General features: G+C 29.7%; 1 protein-coding gene and 1 long non-coding RNA gene across 2 annotated transcripts; one reads left to right on the forward strand and one right to left on the reverse strand.

Annotated features, from left to right (window-relative positions):
- Positions 1–345: 345 nt before the first annotated feature.
- On the reverse strand, positions 346–7139 carry LOC147809451 (uncharacterized). The gene is made up of 3 exons (XR_015433758.1): positions 7000–7139; positions 5943–6087; positions 346–3133 (listed from the first exon to the last, which is right to left on the reverse strand). It is a non-coding gene; the product is annotated as an uncharacterized LOC147809451 (long non-coding RNA).
- Positions 7140–7895: 756 nt separating this feature from the next.
- RpS8 (ribosomal protein S8) lies at positions 7896–18660 on the forward strand. Its single transcript, XM_016073166.5, has 6 exons — positions 7896–7937; positions 8788–8894; positions 10339–10438; positions 14110–14285; positions 14373–14502; positions 18519–18660. The coding sequence occupies exons 1-6, from the start codon at positions 7934–7936 to the stop codon at positions 18626–18628; spliced, it is 627 nt and encodes a 208-aa protein (XP_015928652.1). The 5' UTR covers positions 7896–7933; the 3' UTR covers positions 18629–18660.
- Positions 18661–19360: the final 700 nt, after the last annotated feature.

Genomic DNA, 19360 nt, shown 5'->3' on the forward strand with positions numbered 1-19360 from the left:
GTGGATATTTAGCTAGTTGAAAATAAAAAAAAGTTGAATTACAGTTCGTTAAAAATAAGTTAACTAACGCTTTTCGTTTCCCGAAACTCTTGTTTTTTTCTCAGGTCAAGAGCTAGCCCTTGTACAATACTTATCAATATTTTAGTCAAATAACTTCTAAACGTACTATTGGATGTATTTTCAAAATTTTAATTAAATATAGTAGCATTAAATTCTAACTTGCGATTCATTTAAACTGAAATAGTTGCAGTGTTATAGTAGTAGCACCTTGGATACATATGTACTATAAAATAGTATCTTTCTCTTGATATACATCTTCAAGAAAGAATAAATAAATGAGATAAATTTTCTTTTGAATATATTTATTTTTAGTGGTAAGAGTACAGCATATGTAAAAAGTATAAAAAAGGAAGAAAAAAAAATTATTCAAGTTGGATCTGAGAATTTGAAGCACGTATATTTGTTTTTGTTCTTACACAATAGACAGAGTATGGTAGCTAGCTTGACTCTATGAAGGTGCTTGCAGATGCAATCATATAAGGTCTATGACCACTATCAGTGGCATCATCCTGAGAAAAAGAGCAGCTAAGTCTTTCTTTATAACTATTGCATAGCTGCCAACCTTATGAATCAAAAATGAGGAACACTATATGCGACAAAATTATACGCACTAATTACGAGAGTAAGATAAAAATTTAATTATTAAATCATAACATTAATAGACATACATTTAAATATGTAAATTAGTAAAACAAAACTATAAACACTATCTTTTGTGGGAAACTTATAATATTAATGTTTTATAATTAGGAATACCGGTATAATATATTAAAAACAAACATTACCTATTAATATATAATTATTTATCTCCAAATTATAAAACACTGGTAAATAATAATCTACATCATAAACAAATATTTCTGATGCAAGTGTTTAAATACTACAAAAAAAAAATTTCCAAAAATAATAATTTAGTGAAATAATCAGCAACAGACAGCTATTGGAATAATATTTTCCAATAAAAAGCTACTAAAAATTACTTTAGCACAATAATCACAGGATGCATGCTTGTGGCGATCAGAAAAAAGGATTGGTTTAAAATCAAAAATTTTATGAAAATTCAGAATTTTTATAAAAATATCAGATTGGATTTAAAAATTAGGAACAAATCCGAAAAATTCTGAACAGTTGGCAGCTATGCTATTGTCTGCTTAGTCAGCTGTAAAATAAAAGCATTTTTCTAGATAAAAAAATAGAAATCATGTTACTTTAAAATTCTACAGTGGATCAGAATCCAATCAAAGACTTCAGTTATATTAATAACTGACAACCGTGCCCGAAAATAAAGAGCTTAATTATTTTTATGAATTTAAAAAATATACAATTATATTTAATACATATAGCAAAATCAATGACTGAAATGTTATCTTGTTACGGTACAGAGATATTCTTCAAACTAAATGAGACTCTGCATAAACCATTGTAGAAAATCAAGTCCTGGTAAATATATCTCACAGAAAAGCTTTAAGCAGACAATGCTGTGAGACCATTCCCCGGGACAAACATGAATCATCAGCAGAATCCAGGCAAAAGCTAGAACAGGGTGGCCACTCAAATCAGATTTCAAATTTCCCTGATTTTTCCAGGTTTTCCAGATAAAAATCTTAAAATTTCCAGGTTTTTGTTTCTTTTTTCTTATTAAGTGTAGGATGTGTACAAGAAAAGTGTCTATATTATAAAATATTTTATTCAAAATGTTATTTTGACAATTTGGCAAGATTTTTTTATTTATTTTTCAAATGTTTTGGTACAAAATTTTGAATCAAAAATCATATATTGATCAACAAAAAGAGTAAAATTAAATATTAATATATAGTCGGTTCTTAAAAAAACCATTTTTTAAAAATATGTTATAAAAGGTTAAAATGAAATAGAAAAAATTAGCATTAATGCTACAATTGTAACGATTCATCGACAAACATTGCTGTCAGCGATGGTAAAAAAATGTGTGATTGGTTGGCTTGCTGAGAAAAAATAATTCACAGATTTCCTTGAATGGGAGTAGAAAAAATTTCAGAAAAAAGAGTGCAATATAAAATCTATTATCAAATTATAACCAACAAATTTTTGGAGAATTTTATAAAGTTAAAAATACAAAAACATTTTGTCAAAATAGAAAAAAAAATTACCACCAAAGCATCAGAACAAACTTGAGCCATAAATGGATTCAGTCCAAAGACAGTATTTAAAAATAGAAGCTAATATCCTAAATCTTTTTCCACCTACACCAGAATCTTTCCTAAATTGCACAGTCCCATAGCGGTCAAAGGTTTCTGCATTCGTTTAGCAACAATAGGAGAATTTTATGTGGCATTCAAGTTTAACAGCTGTAATGGAGCAAATTTTGATGCAAGCAAAGTATAGCTACATTGATGATATTTCAACTGTTTGGCGATACATTTCCGTTAAAAAAAGTGGATATAATGGATGAAATAATTTAAATTAAGAAAATTAGCAAATAATTTAAAAAAGTGAAATTAAAAAAAATTATCAAAGAAAAAATTTCCATCTTTTCTTTAAAATTCCCTGATTTTTCCAGGTTTTTATCCAAATTTCCCTGATATTTCCAGGTTTTTTCCAGTATAAAAAAATTCCCTGATAATTCCAGGTTTTCAAGGTTTTCCAGGTGGGTGGCCACCCTGTAGAAGAGAACAAGTTGCTTCAAATTAATATTGTAATCAAGATACCTTGTTAAGATTTCAACCAATGGTTAAGTATATAGATAAAAGCACAACTCTTCAAATTGTGAATCTAATAAAGGATTGCATACATTAGTTTGAATCAATTTGAATTACAGAGTGAAAGAACTTTTAGCACAGAAGTATAAGTTTTAAGTTATAAGCACAGAAATTTTTTTATTATTATTAAATCTGGCATATCCATCTTTTCCCACGCATATGGCATACTTGCGACACTTTCAGAGTGGTCTCACAACTCTTTTGGGAGGAAGCATCACTCAAACTCATACTCGGGGATTTGACACATAAAAAAGGAGTGTAAATTATTGCAACATTAGCTTTGTTGCTCGATTTTTTCTTTTTGCAGATCCCCAATTTAGTCAGGTTACTTACATCTGAAAGAGAGGGAAAGTGTCTGATTAATATTATTTAATATTTCTATTGCAGCATCAATCAGGGTTTACATATAAAGACTAATGGCTTTAAGAACAAGACAATCACAGGACATTACATCACAGCATTTAATAGTTAGTCACAGCACAGATTTTATTATATTTTCTTTACACAACATAAATGACCCCACAGCCAATTGTTCAGTTGGTGTGTGCACTGTTGAGTCACCGTTTACCCTAGAGACAGCCACGTAGGCTTCTTAAAGGCACGAGTCCATGATGGATCATGGAATGTGCATGTTGTGTTATCCCCACGCTGACTTTTAATGATGAGCCAGTACATGTTGATGTGTTTGTCCATTGTTCAGGTTTGATTGCACTGTTCCCAGTTTTATAGTATCTAATCATTTAAATTCTGTCGACATCACCAGTTCCTTAATGAATATTATTTTCTAAACCTTTTACAAGAATAAAAAATAAAATCATAAATTAATTTTCTAAACTTATTAGTATCTAGATCAAACATTAAATTAGTTTTTATTTAGAATGCAATAAATGCCACTGATAAAAACAAAAGTAATAAATATTTTTGAAATAATCAAAGTAAAAGAATATATATTATTAATAAAAGAGGAATATACTAACTGGTAGGGCACTGTCTTTTCCTTAACCACGGTGTGATTAAAGACAAATACTGATAAACATTAAAAGATCATTTAATTCATTCTGACTTTAATTATTTTATTAATACTGTAATAATTTATAAACAGTGCTGTACTAACAGTAAACAATCCATACTATAACAATACAGTTGGGGAAAAAAAACTCACAACGATTAAGGTATAATGCCACTGTTAAAAATATACAATTCTCCGAATAATCAAAACATTATAGTAATAAAAGAGAAAGATACTAACTGAGACACTCATATTAGCTTCTGTTAAGTCTAGATCTCATTTAAGCTAACAAAGAATAGAATTAGATCAATCTCCGTGCAATCTAAAATTTTTTATAATCTCTTTTAGTGTTGAACATATACCCATTGCTATTTAGAAATAGCAATTGGCATTATTCATTAGCGTTATTAGCATTATTCATTTAGTATATTTTACCAAAGGCATTTAAAGTGGAAGAGTATTTATAATTCAGGTACAATGCTCTAAACAATCTTCCCTCTGTCCTTTAAGGGTAGAACCAGAATCATTGAGAGAGAGAACTAGTCATAAAATATTCTATTGCATCTAAAAAATTTTCTGCATTGTGTAAAGTAGCACAGATAAGAATATTAGAAAAAAACACTCTCTACTGAATATTTTTCTTTACAGCATCATAGTACTAAATCTGTTCAAGTACTGTCAGGGATCTGTCCAGACATTCTGTAAAAGGTCCGTATTTGTAAAATTGGAAAAAAATTACTTGTAATTTGTGAATATAAAATAAACGTTAAGTCACATTCTTTCAACCAGGGTCCTGCTTTTGTGAATTTGTGCAAATAGGGTCTGTTATTGCAAAAAAAAAAAAAAAAAATTTTTTTCAAGGAGTTTTTAAATTGTAAAGACTTACAAGATTATGTCCAACACTGTAAAATTATAATTAAAAAAATTAAAATTTAAAAAATAAACAGCAATTGCTGCTACTAAATTAGAGATGCAACATACAAATATTTGGTATTTTGCCTATACTGCTGAACGCAGAATATTCATTTCGGACGAATAAAGGAAGAAGTGTCTGCCGAAGACAAAATTTATTTAGATTACATCTGTCGTTCTCCCCCCCCCGGGAAGGGCTTATTCGATTAACAAAACAATAATGAAGATAAACGAATTTGTGAAGGGTCTGAGTAAAGGATAAATTATTTTGTGAAATGTCCGTTTTTATGAAAAGATATTTTGTGAATAGTTCGTTAACGGACCCAAATCTCTTCTAAACAGATATCTGACTGTGACTACTCTTTCTTATTTGTATGGGATGAGTTCTGGTTATCTGGCTAAATGTCAAGACAAGATTACAATATTTTTATATTATTAGTATATAAAGTTGTGTATAAATACACTTCTTTTTTTAGCAACTTTGCTATGCATTCTTCAAAGATGTTTGCCAGGTGAATATGGCCCTGGCAGTTTAAATGCATGTGATCTTAACCAATACATTCATCCACAGATAAAGCTGATTCACAGAACATTAGCCCAAGTAAAATTCACAAAGTTTTAATTACTTCATTGAATCGCTTTATAGTGACGTTTTCAAGATTAACAAAATGTTGATGCATACGCTGATCTTTCAGCAAGAGAAATTTCTAAACTCTTCGTTCGAGAAAAACAACTCAGAAATATTTCTGTATTGTGATCTGCCGTGCCAACTACAATCGCCAAGGTGCTAAACAGATTTTAAACTTGCAAATTTAATAACAAAAAAAAAAAAAAAACACACACATGTAGATAGTTGTCCGGGGGTGGTTACGAGTTATACCTTCTGAGTTCCCTTCTCTTTTTATTAGTTCCTGGCGGCTGGCTACCCAGAATTATTCTTCCACAGATAACCAAACAAAATCTCCCCAATAACCCCACAAATTTTATTAACCACACAAGCCAGTTTTTTAAAGTTGGGCATTGTACCCAATTGCACATCATTAGTTCCTTTATTTTTAAGAAAAGCAAAATAAATTATTATTTTATAGCACAACCATAAGTAATATTAATAAAAAAATAAATAAGTATCTGAATTAGAATAGTTACACAAGATACTAACAATGCCAACAAATGGTTTAGATACATAATCATTAAATATGTAAATAAATTACATTTCAACTTACCAACATGAATTAAGACAAAAACACAATCGTCCCTTCACAACTGCACACTTAATTTGTCCACACCGATTCCAGGGTGTGCAAACATCGATATCCCATTTTCATTCAGCATTTAAGTAATTAGCCAAATACTTCTCCAAGGAATCACCTAGTAAAAAAGTATTTTATGAAGAGAAAGAAGAAATATGAAAAGTTTGCTTTACATTGTCCACGCAAACTGTCAAAAATCTTAGGGTAATGAAAAAAATACAATTATAGATATAGTTTGAGAAGTTAAATAATTGAAAAAATTCAATTTCATATTAATATCCAATAAAGATAACTTAAATTTAAGATAACTTGCTAATCTGAATTATCTTCTAATTTATTATAGTATTTGTATTATGTATTTTAAATAAAACAAATTATTGAGTACAAATTGTTTTGCACATAATTGTGATACACCTATAGAATAAAATTTTTTTTTGAAAGTATGCATGCTCATAATTTATTTAATAGTTAAGACAACCTAAAAGAATAATAATGAATGCAGTAACTGTGAATGAAAATGATAAATATTATCTAAATTTGTTCCATTTCTCTCAGAATTTTTTTTTAGATTAGTTTACAATAAAATTGAAACAAATTATTTTAGACATGATCAAAACCCTCTTCACTATTTTTAAGAAAATTCAATATTAATCTTTCTATATATAATAAATTTTAATTAGCAATATATTTCATAGAAAAAAAAAAGATACCTCTATATTATGTCACTAAAATAAACATAAATCAAGTAATTCAACTAAATGAAATTTCATTACTAAACTGCTTCACACAATTTCGGCAGATCAAACAAAGGATTTCTAAGGAAGCAGAGAAAAACTTTGATAAATGAATTTTTATAACGATTTTCTTAAAATACATACATTTTACAAACTATTTACTTTAAAATCTAACGCGTGGTATTCACAGATATTTAATAAAATTCATTAATCTTTTTAAAAATTTCATGTAATTTTTTTATATACTGCTATGAAACGTACACTAATATTATAAATCTTTAATTAATAAGAATTACCTGTAATTAAAACTTTCATGATGATAAAATATGAAATCCCGCGCAGCCAAATACAGAAAATGGCTTCCTCTAACAATAGCTTTTGTTTAAACAACGCCAATTGCTTTGGCGAAAAAGTTTGGTCACACAATCAATATAGGGTTATAAGAAGATTGATGGATAAAAGCTAGCGTCAAGCTCACTCCGCCCAGTTACCAATTCCTAAATTGACCAAATATCAAAAAAAATATATCCTTGGAGCAAATTTCGTAACCTTCACTAAACGAAAATAGTCCCACAGTGAACTGATCATTAAGAAACGGTTCCCAGAAGAGCTCCAAAAGTCAAGCATCACTGGCTGCGATCTGTGTGCTGTTGGATGACCACTTTGATCAACCTACAAAGGGACCAAGGGTGTGCGGTATCAGCCCTCGTTGACTGTTCTACCGTGAAATGTTCAACTTCGAGCAAGTCATTGGGGTACAGAAAAAGGGGAGCCGTGACATCTTCAGAGGATCAAAATTGTGATGGCATGTCTTCGGATCATCCTAAGGATGCTTCCTAGACCCGTCGCCGATAGCTCATAGATCTACAGCGACTTGTTGAAACAAACAACAACAACCGAACGAAACTAAGAATAAACGAAAAAACTATTTCAAAATTTTCAATCTTCTGTACCTGTCAGCAGAAAATTACCGGAATAAATCTATTACATTTCCCCATTTGTAAGATTGCTTAAAAAAATTTGGGCTGAGGCAATTTCTTTGCATTATCTAAAGTTGAAGTTTTTTATTTTTGATCATACCCATTGTAATCTAAGAGTGAGCGATAAGTAAGCAACATGAATATACTACTCTCGTTTTTATCATTGCTTTTCATCCTGTGGCAGCACCTTACTCGCGGCATTCATTGGTAACATTAAGTTTTGGTTGGTGATCGCTATTACTAACCAAAGATGGGTATGTATTATAAATCTTTTCTAATCATTATTATTAACATTTTATAATTTAATATAATATATATAATGCATATGTTTTTACCTTTAATTTTCTCTTCTTGCATTATTTTAACACTGTGTTAAACTGTTATTATTGTATTAACATATATTATCAAGCGGGCATGATTTTCAGATACATATTAATTAGATTAAAACTAGTCATTTTATAGTCTAACAAAGATAGGTAACATTATTAATGTACCTTTTTCTCTAGATATATCATATAATTGTAAAATAAATCATTTTTGAGTGTGTGAAGCTTTTATTTTTCGAGAGGAATAGAAAGTTACACGCGTAACATATTATTCGGTTTGTTTTTATGATAAAATATCAAACTAATTAGTGTTAAGGTGAATATTTGATTTTCTTTTACTTATCTCAATTAATTAATTAGTAAAAATTTAAGGAGATATTCGCAATTTTTTATCATTTTCCAAGTACTTGATTTTCTACCTAAGTTCCTAATGTTTATACAAGATTTGGTAGAATTAAATTTCATTTTAAAATACAAAAATTCAGAATTTATACTCCATAAGTACTTTTTCTGCAGATAATTTTAAACAGCAAACAGTTCTTCAAACCAGAGTTGCATTAAATTTTTACAGTATAGAAATACTATTACTCAATCGATTTTTAGAGTTTATGTGCATACATAATAGTTTTATAAGCATTGGGTAAATAACGCTTAAGTGTGAAACGTTTTACCTTCAATGATGTGCTACAATATTCAATTTTTTTTGCGTGCTAGACATAATTTTTCAGATATAAGAATTGTGCTACTACTAAGATGAAGTTTTGTTTTTTGTAATTAGGTATTTCCCGAGATCACTGGCATAAACGAAGGAAGACTGGTGGTAAAAGGAAGCCCATCAGGAAGAAGAGGAAGTTTGAATTGGGACGCCCTGCTGCAAATACTAAAGTTAGTATGAGTACAACTTAATATTTTTTTCTTTAAAATAGGTGTATGATATGCTTCTTAATCAACTTATGATACTGTTTATATTTGAGAGGTATACTTGTATTTCACTTAATGTATTACAGTAGGCTACCAAAACTGAACCTTCCATTATATATTAAGTGAGATTTATAGTTGTCTTGTGAGACTGGATAGTGGTAGATAATAGTTTTGCTACATTGAATTAAAATGGAATATATTTTCTAAATTGTAATTGCAGTGCAAATTTATTCCTTATATTAGTATAAATTTTTAAGTAAAGTAGTAAATGTTTTTTCTTCGTTCAACCACAATCTATTTCGGCTTACTGTCAGTCTATAGTGCATGAAAGCACCAATAATTTCACATGTTTGATGAAATACTTGGGACTCGTATACTGGGCTGGTTGCGGTGATATTCTTGCATTCCCATGTGCAACACAGCTACATTTTGCAAGATATTCTCAATTTCAGTTGCGACTGTCTGTAAGGAAGTCGAAAAATCTATTATTTTATAATGGCTAATATGGTCAAGAAAAGAGTTTTTGGTTGGAAACTAGTTATTTTATCTTTATTTTAATAAAATATACATTATAAATATAAAATAATACAATATACATATCAGTCTATAGTGTTTATCATAGTACAATAGATGTAAAATAAGCACTATATACATTTACAAAAGACTAAAAAGTCTTCTGTAAATGTATGCTATTTTTAAGGTCCATAATTATTGAAATTCATTATTTTATTTGATAAAGAAATTTTAATCCCTATCACTATAGAATTTTTAAATTGTTGGGATATTTTTTGATTCCCTAACTTTGTACTTTATAACAGAGTTAGAGTTGGTGTTCAATTTAGTTCTGGAGTGATGGAATGGACATTTTAGCAAGGAACCATGCATTAATTTTCATTCGTAAAATAATTTTATGTTTTTTACTTCCTTTTCTGCTTTGATCACAACACTTTCATCATCAAAGTGAGTGTTACGGATGAAGGAGTGAATATATAATAGATTTTTTCTCTTATCATAATTGTTTAAAATTATTAAAGTCTGATATCTAAAGCATCTTAATTATTGATTATCTAAAGCATCTTATTCATTTTTTACATAAAGTTGATTGTTTTATATTGATTGTTTTATAAGAATTTTGGATTTGCTTGAGTTTTATTTTAGTGTGAATCTTGTTGCTGATGTCTTCAATTTACATTTTTAAAATACTTCCTTCAATCCTAATAGTAATCCAATTTTCTTTATTTAATTTTTTACTGCATGTAAAGCCTGGAGTAGTAGGGAACAAAAATTCTGATTTTTTCTGTTTTCTCAGAGTTAGTAATTGCCTAATACTTAAATGTGTGCAAGTTTAAATAATTTTTGTTTTTGTTATATAATCTTAGGCTATAGTACTATCTTTTTTTCCCTTCAGATTGGACCACAAAGAATTCATACTGTAAGAACCAGAGGAGGTAATAAAAAATATAGAGCATTAAGACTTGACCATGGAAACTTTGCATGGGCATCAGAACGTGAGTTAATTAGTTACTTAACCAAATCAAATTTTAGCTTATTTCATAAAAAGCAATGTTTTCTCTATTCGTATTTATTATTAAGATGTAATATTAGCTTTGCTTATTACAGCATGTCATTTTGCTGCTTATGCTCTTTAGTTTTGGTTAGAATATTTCTCTTATCTTTATTTTAAATTGTTGGTTGTTCTGAACAAAGTTATAGCTATTACTTTTAATCCTATCTAAAAACCTAAGGGCGGACCATATTTCCTTTTAAGGATTTTGAAGTGAAGATATAAGAATGATGAAAAACTTTTTGTGGAAGGCTTGCAATATAATGCTTGCCTTGATGATGCAAAGTCATAGTTACTCTGACATTTTTATTTTGAATTGTTACCTGTTAGTTTTTTGTGTTTGTGAATGCTTATTTTAGCTTTTTAAGATATTTTCATTTAAGTGTAATTAGCAAATTTTAACTGTAACAGAAATGGTAAGTGCTGTTAAATTTTTCTGCTGAATTTTTAAAAAAAACCCAAAGACTTACGGTTCGGTTATGAACATAACTTCAGAATCTCTTGTTTTTAGCAGTGTTCTCCCTAAGGTTTAATTTGCCCTTTTGGTTTAATGTATTAAATGAATGATTAATATGTTAAGTGTTTTAAGTTTAAGTGAATTTAAATTATTTTTTAACAAGATGCATTTTATTCATTGTTTATTTCATAATTTTCGGTTTAAATTATAGAAATTGATCAATTAATCATTTCTTTAGTTTACTTGTTTTTGAAAAAAGAATAGCGCACTATGAATATCTTGAATTATTTTTAATTAGCTACAAATTTTCCTTATTTCAATTAGTTGAAAGAAAATCTTAATTTTATCAATAAGTATTACTTTTTGAAAGACTCATAAAGTTGTGTAAGAGGGTAATTTATAAATTGTTTAGGATCTAATTCAATTCTTACATAATATTAAATTTCAATAAATGTTTTGTGCTAAATTCAAAGTGTCCTTTTCTGTTATAGAGTGGCTTGTCCTTTTTTGATCCCTAGGGAGAATTCTGTTTTTAGTGTATTATTGTGACATGCGAAATTAAAATAACAAAGGAAGTTTGTTTTTGTATTAATCAGATAGTGTATTAATCTTAATCCTGTCTATTATTGTAAAAATTTTTTGCTGAAATGTGCACTTAGTTTTTGCCCCTGTTGTATATTGAGGATAGATTAGATATTAGTCGTAAGAAATATAACACAATGAGGGGATTAATTTCGTTTATCAAAATTCTAAATTAATGATCTGCAGCAAATAGGAAAATGTCATGCTTTTGGTTTTTGAAAGGTCTGTATATCATAAGAATAGTATTGCATTATTATTCACACTTCAGTATTAATGTATAGATTTTCTGTTTTTATTCTGTTCTATAAAAATAACTAACTAACTCAGTGGCGCGACAGCCCATTAAGAGGGCCAAGGCCGACTGTGCCCATCTCAGTTTTCTTGACCTTGGGCTCTGGGGTGCAGGAGCATATGTTCCGGTCAGGTGGTCAGCCGAACGCGGAACCCCCAGTGTTAGTTCCCAAGCATGCTTGGTACTCATTTTATCGACCCACTGAAGGGATGAAAGGCTGAGTCGACCTTGCCCGGCCCAAGGATCGAACCAAGGACCTGTGGCACGACAGCGCGAAGCGCTACCGCTCAGCCACCGGGCGTCTCTATAAAAATGGCTTATCATTAATTTTCCTTTGTATCATTGTTTTTCCTTTGATATTTGAATGTTTCCTTATGATGAGATTTGTAGTTGTCGATAGCTTTTACTTTTAAGCTATGTGTGACATAGTCATAGTTACTCTGATCATGTAGCATTTATAATAATATAGATCAGGGGTTTCCAACTTACATGTGGCCGGAGGGCGCAATTAAAAACACCAGTCAAATGGCGGGCCACAACTTCATCGAAATTTTATATGGGACTCTTTTATGTTTGAAGAAGCATTAAATATTATTTTTAATATCAAAGTTTTTTTTATATTAAAAGCAAAATGACAAGCATTACAAATGCTTGTTACATATCATTTTGAATTGTAAGAAAAAAAGCATCTGGAATTTAAAAAAAAAAGAAAATATTTCTTTTCCGCTCATGCTATATTCAATTCAAGGAATTTAAATTAAATGTGATATTCATTCTCTTTTTTATGCTTTTAAAAATTTGCAAATGTAATTTTGTCCAAATTGTGGACTTGTTGCCTCCTATTCGAAAAGGCTCACTTTTAACACTAAAAATTTATCAATGTGTAAAATTATGTGATTACTGAATTTTATACTAAACAATTTTTGTTTTACCTTCTTATACTATTTTATGTATGCATTTCAAAAGGTAATTTTCTGTCATAATCAAAATAAGAAAAAAGTATAATATCTTCCTGGAAGAGCTCCCGTTAAAATTTACGTAATATTACCAATATGTAAATCAGGGTTGGAGTTTTTGCCGGCAAAAAGGGGTTTTTGCCAGGACAGTGGCAAAAACCGGCAAAAACCAAATTATTTAAATTGCTGATTAAATATTATTACAAAGTACTTGAAACAAATTTAAATCAATCATAAGGAATAATAATTTTGATACATTACATGAAAAAATTATTTTTAACATATTAATAATTAATATAATGGTAATTTTTAAAAGATTGAAAGTTTGTGATCTCTTTTCATTTTAGAATCCTAAAATAAATGTTTTTTCACAAATAAATAAATATTATTATTTGCATAATATTGTTATTTATTATAAAAAATTATTATTTGTACAATAATTAACTACACATATTGATAGATATTTTATGTTTTAAATTATAGTTATATTAATTTAAAATAAGTTCATTTCACTGGAAAAAAAGAATAATCACAAATTTCCCAATCAATAATGTTTTAAACTACTAAAATGATATATTATTACATTATCATTTAATTATGGAATAATAATTTTGTTAATTTTTTTGTAATTATTTATATTTATAGTATATATTTCAATTTTAGGAATAATTTTGTATCAAAAATGTGTTTTTGTCCCCTCATCTTGGAAAATAGAGGTTTTTGCCACTTTTTGCCAATTTGCTTGGCAAAAACCTGTTTTTGCCAGGATGGTTTTTACCGGTATTTACCATGGTTTTTTCCACCTGTGGCAAAATCTTGCCAACCCTGATGTAAATATTATTTAAATAGTGAATTAATGTTTTACAATATGGTATATGAATGTAAAGGGGAGTGTTTTTCAAGGATGCCAGCTTATTTTTACGGAAAGGGTACAAAAGAACGCTTAGGAAGAGCTCTGGGTTAAATTTAAAAATATTTGTTTGAACTATAATCTATTAGACTAAATCTATCTATACTATCTTTCACGCATTTCTGTTTAAATCCCAGGTTGCATTATGTATTGTAAGCCAACTTATATATACAATTGAATAATGGTATTTTTCATCTGCTATTATAGCCTTTGTCATAAGCTGTGTAAGGTTGTCATAGTTACTGATAAGATGCTCTGCTTTAGTTAACTGTATGATGAGATTTTTAATTGCTGATGGCTCATCTTATGAGCTATGTGTAGCAAAGTCATAGTTACTCTGATTGTAATTTTTTTTTAAATTAATGTAATATTTATAAGGTATTTTTATTTCACTAATTGTCTATTTGTGTTTCTGTAGAATGCACCAGACGAACTAGGATTGTAGATACTGTTTACAATGCAAGTAACAATGAGTTGGTTCGTACAAAAACATTAGTGAAAAATGGCATTGTCATGATTGATGCTACTCCTTTTCGTCAGTGGTACGAAGCTCACTACGCTTTACCTCTTGGTCGAAAAAAAGGAGCTAAACTAGTAAGTTATTTTTTTATTTCATTGATTGCCAGAATTTTTGGTCCTTAATTTCTTTTTCAATGAGTAACTTGTATTTATTTTATGTAGACTGAGCAAGAAGATGCAATTTTAAATAAGAAACGAAGTAAGAAAACAGAAAAGAAGTATAAAGAACGTCAAAAGCTAGCTAAAGTTGATCCTGCAATGGAAGATCAGTTTATGTCAGGTCGTATCCTCGGTAAGATGTTATTTTGTATGCATTATGTCCTTAATTATATATATAGTAAGTTTTTAAGCAGAAGTAAAACCATTTACCATACAAGCCATGTTATCTATAAATAATAGTTCAGGCAGCTGAATTTTACGCTCTGTTTCAGTTGCTCTTTTTTTGGTGAACTAGTGCACACCTGCAGCTGTCATAGTTAAATTGTATTACTGTGTCAGATGTTAGTCTTTGTTATTACAGTTAGTGTTAGTCTTTCAATATTACGTTAGAGGAAATAGCTCTTATATTTTTATTTAAGTGAGTGTAAAAGTAAATAAATGAGTTTTGTATAATAGGCAATACAGTGGGTGATCGGTTAACGAACTGATCGGTTAACGAACAAATCGGTTAACGAACACTTTCACGAAAGATTTTTGTGTTCGGATAACGAACACATATTCGGATAACGAACAATTTCAAGAAAGATTTTTTGTGTTCGGACAACGAAAACATATTCGGTTAATGAACAAAACGAATTCTAACGAACACTTCTCGGCCTGAAAAAAATTTATATTAATCATTTGTGATCATTTTGCATACGAAATAAGATCACTGAAAGGAGAAATGTTTAAAGAAGATGAACTAACGACAGAAGAACTCCAAGAAATTTTGAATGAAGAACACCAAGAAACACAGCGAAATGTGTCTCCTACTCTTGATGTACTAATGATGAAAGAGGACCAATGCCAACATCTGCCATTAAAGATATTTTGAAAAAGTGGGAGGATGTCAGAGCAATGGTCTTAGAATGGCATCCAAACCAAGCTGATGTCAGTAGGTTTGAGGATCTTTTTCAACGACAATGCTATTAGTTAGTTCCGGAAAATCCTGAAAAAGTGAGAAAAGCAATCGACAATGGACCGCCCCATAAGCATAAAATGATAAGGATTGATTAATATGCAAGACTATATGTATGTATAATTTTTTAAAAAACTTATTAAGAAATTATACATTTTTTAAAATTTAATTTTTAGGGTCTCCAGAACGAATTAATCGATTTCACATAGAAGTCTATGGTAAATCGATGATCAGTTAACGAACAATTCGGATAGCGAACATAGTCTTGGAACGGATTATGTTCGTTAACCGATCACCCACTGTATATACTTATATAGAAAGCAGACTTCTTATTTAGTATAAGCTCCAAAAGTTTTCCTTCTGTTACATGTACCTGGTTAGTGTGTCATGTTAAGTATCTGATCTTATGAAAAAGTCAAAACAGCCTTTTCTGCAGTAATTGCCTGTCTATGTGTAGCAGGTGGTTGAGAGGTGATCTTTCGACTGATATTGAGATGAGACTGTTATCTGGTTTTTAGTGTTTAAATTGAAGTATTTTGATAGAACAAAACTCACATCCTCCTAAGCAATGATGTCAATTTATCACCATCTTTCGGCTGATACACCGGGAAGAGAAACTATTCTCTGATGCTTAGTTATTTTAGAATTGTGCCACATTCACTACAGCATTGTTTTACTTGGTCTTGAAACTCCTTCTTTTAACTTGTAAAGTTGAATTAATTTTATCAATTGAGCAATGATGTATAATTTATCACCATCTTTCGGCTGAAATGATGATGAAAAATAGTTAATCTGATGCTTTATAACAGTGAAAAAAAAAACTATGACTACTGCATGTTTTCGATTATTTTGCATTTAGGCTAAATAGGGGTGCACAGCAATTTGGGCTTTTAATTATTAGAGTTTATTCAAAAAATGGTGATGTGCTTTTTAAACTAAAAATACAAAAACAAAAAAAAAATCCCCTTTTTGTCAAGAAACTATATACGTTTAGTTACAAGTCTTAATCATCGTGTAATCCACAAGTTCATTTTAAAATAAATTCCTCACTGGATAAGAGTTAAATATTTTAATTAATGGAAAGTTTTTCTTTTTTCTCTTTGAAAAAATTACTTAATTTCAAACAGAGTTCGACAGTGCTCAGCTTATAAAATGTTGATTTTGTTGTTGAAAGATTTTGCTATGTGTCCTGAAGGAGTAATTATTAAGTGGATTATCTAAAATTTGCATGTTGTAATGAAAGTCAGAATTTTTTTAATCAAGTGAGAATGTAGAACAATGACAGCCTAAAAGTGAGAAATAACTTGCATGTGTGGTGAAGTTTGCACAAAATGTCCTAATACTGTATTAAATGTATTGGAATTTTAAAAACTGCTTTGAAAGTATTATTTATAACTGCCAAAGAAAAGCACTTGTTGGTAGTCTGCATATCGTAATATCATTGAAAATATTGGGTTTTTAAACAGCCGTGCAAATTTCCAAAGCAATTTCAGCAAAAACGAAAAATTTATCAACATTACAGGTTTACAATAGAATCTGTTCAAACTGGGCACATCAAAGAGGGAACTTAAGCTTGGGATTCAAAGTTTTAGAATTTTGATTTATTTTAAATTATGTTTTCAGGCTTTCGTGGGCCACAGGTTGTGCACCCTTAGACTACGAAAAAATACTTCAGTGAAAAATTGCCTAGGTGTTTTAATTTAAATTGTTTTTCCATGTATTTATTAAGTTGATGTGTGTGTGTCATAAATGTTTATTAAGTTTAGTTGTTTCAAGTATATTTTATCACTTGTATTTAAGCAATGATGTTATACGCATCACCATCTTTCGGCTGAACATGCTGATGAAATATTTTTATCTGATGCTTAAATTTTGTGTTTAGTTTATTGTTTGACATATACTCAGGGCAGTCTTTTATACTTTTTGAATTTTATCTATGTTTGTATTTGTCTACCAATTTTTTTTATGGGTGATTTATGTAGCAAGTGTGCTAGTTTTTAAAATTGTTAACCAGTGCTTGCATTTAAAACCCAATGCTTTATTAAGTTATGTGGTTTTAAATTCTAGTGACTAAGCGTATGGGCTGTCGCGCCACTGAGTTTAGAGTCTATTTAAATTATATTTAAGGTGTGATACATAATGTTTTAATTCTGCTGTCGATTTTTTTTTTTTCTTTTTGTGATTGCATCGCATGATTGCCTTAGTTTGAATAGTTAGGTTGTTAATTTACTTAAGTAAGTGAGACTACATATTCACCTTTATAATGATGCATATTCATCACCATCTTTCGGCTGAGATGTTATTTATCTGATGCTGGGTAAAGATGTTAAAATTTTTATTGTTTGATTGGTTAAATGCTTTTTGTTACACTGCGGAACTCTTAATGATTAATGTATCATATCCTCATCTTTTTACTGAAATGATCAGTTAATCTTTCAGGCACTATTCCAATTTAACTGTTGATTTAAGTCTACCATTGCTCTTAAATGATACATATTCATCACCCTTTTTCATTTTCCATTAATCATTTTTTTTTTTTCATATTCATCAGCATTGATTAAGTGTTTATTGTCTGATAAGTTAAGATGTTATATAGTTTTTAAGAGTGTCTTGTTTAACTAAGGGTAGCATATCTGAAGCTTTACTGCCACTGTATAGCTAGGTTACCCTAATTTAAATAGATGTTGATTTTCATTTAAGTTTCTTTAATAACTACATCTTTACCTATATAATGATGCATATTTATCACCATCTTTCGGCTGAGATCCTTGATGAGATATTATTTATCTGATGCTGGGTAAAGATGTTAAAATGTTTGTTTAGTTGTACTTTTTATTACCCCAAGGTTCGGTTTTAATCCCTTGCTTTATTAATTTTAAGTTTCCTAAATGAAACTGCATCTTTACCTATATAATGATGCATATTCATCACCATCTTTCGGCTGAGATCCTTGATGAGATGTTATTTATCTGATTATGGGTAAAGATATTAAAATTTTTGTTTGTTTAGTTGTGCTTTTTATAGCACCAAGATTTCATCAGTTTTACAAACCTTTTTTGTATTTACCTCACCTAGTCCTTACTAAGTTTCGAAGAGTATTTATTTTTTATTTTATATCAACCTTTTTCTTTCCTTTGATATTTTTCTAGTGATTTTTGCCTCAAATTTATTATAAAATTTCTCAATTTCAGCCTGTATATCTTCTCGGCCTGGCCAGTGCGGGCGATGTGATGGTTACATACTAGAGGGGAAAGAGTTGGAGTTCTACCAACGAAAGATAAAAGCTAAAAAGGGCAAATAGACTATGTGTTAAAATAAAAAAAAATATGTTGATATTGTCTTCTTTTTTTCTTTTGTGAGCATTGTTGTTGCTTGGAGCTAATCTCGTGATGCATCTAAACAGTGAAGCCTGCTGTCAAAGTTAAGTTTTACTGAACTGCTAACAACATAGTAAAGAAAAATTTCTTAGTTCCCTTCATTGTTCGATTAAGGTTGAACCGTCCAAGTTTTCTCATGCTAGTGATAGGGTTTTTACTGTGGTCTGAGGAGGGCATGTTGATTTCAGAATAACATAACTTTTGCTGGGGGTCTGTCCAGGCCAAATTTACAACCGATTAGCAGTACCTTAACAAATTCGACTTTATGATAAACGGTAGTGTAACAAAATTCTTTTTCTTCAAATTTTATTTTTGTACCCCGTAAGAAACGAAAAATCCATACTTTTGTGTTGATTTTTGATATAATTTTTAATTTTAACAAAATTGGTACACCTCAGAGAAACCTAGGCAGACCCCTGGTTTGTATGGTCTGGTAAATTTCAACTTGGTCGCATATGTTAAACATAAGTCAGTAGGACTAACTAGTGTGGGAAATATGTATATTCAGAGCTGATAGTGCTCTGGAAAAAGTCCGGATTTTCGCTAACCGTGATCCGGAAATCGAAGGTCCAGACGTTTCAAAAAGTCGATCACAGAAGTTTCCAGAAATCAAATTTTCAAAGTTGGAACTTAAAAACTCAGTTTATTTTATTTGA

Source organism: Parasteatoda tepidariorum, chromosome 5 (genome assembly GCF_982258835.1).
Source record: "Parasteatoda tepidariorum strain Cologne lab strain chromosome 5, Ptep-v5.0, whole genome shotgun sequence".
NCBI lineage: Eukaryota > Metazoa > Arthropoda > Arachnida > Araneae > Theridiidae > Parasteatoda > Parasteatoda tepidariorum.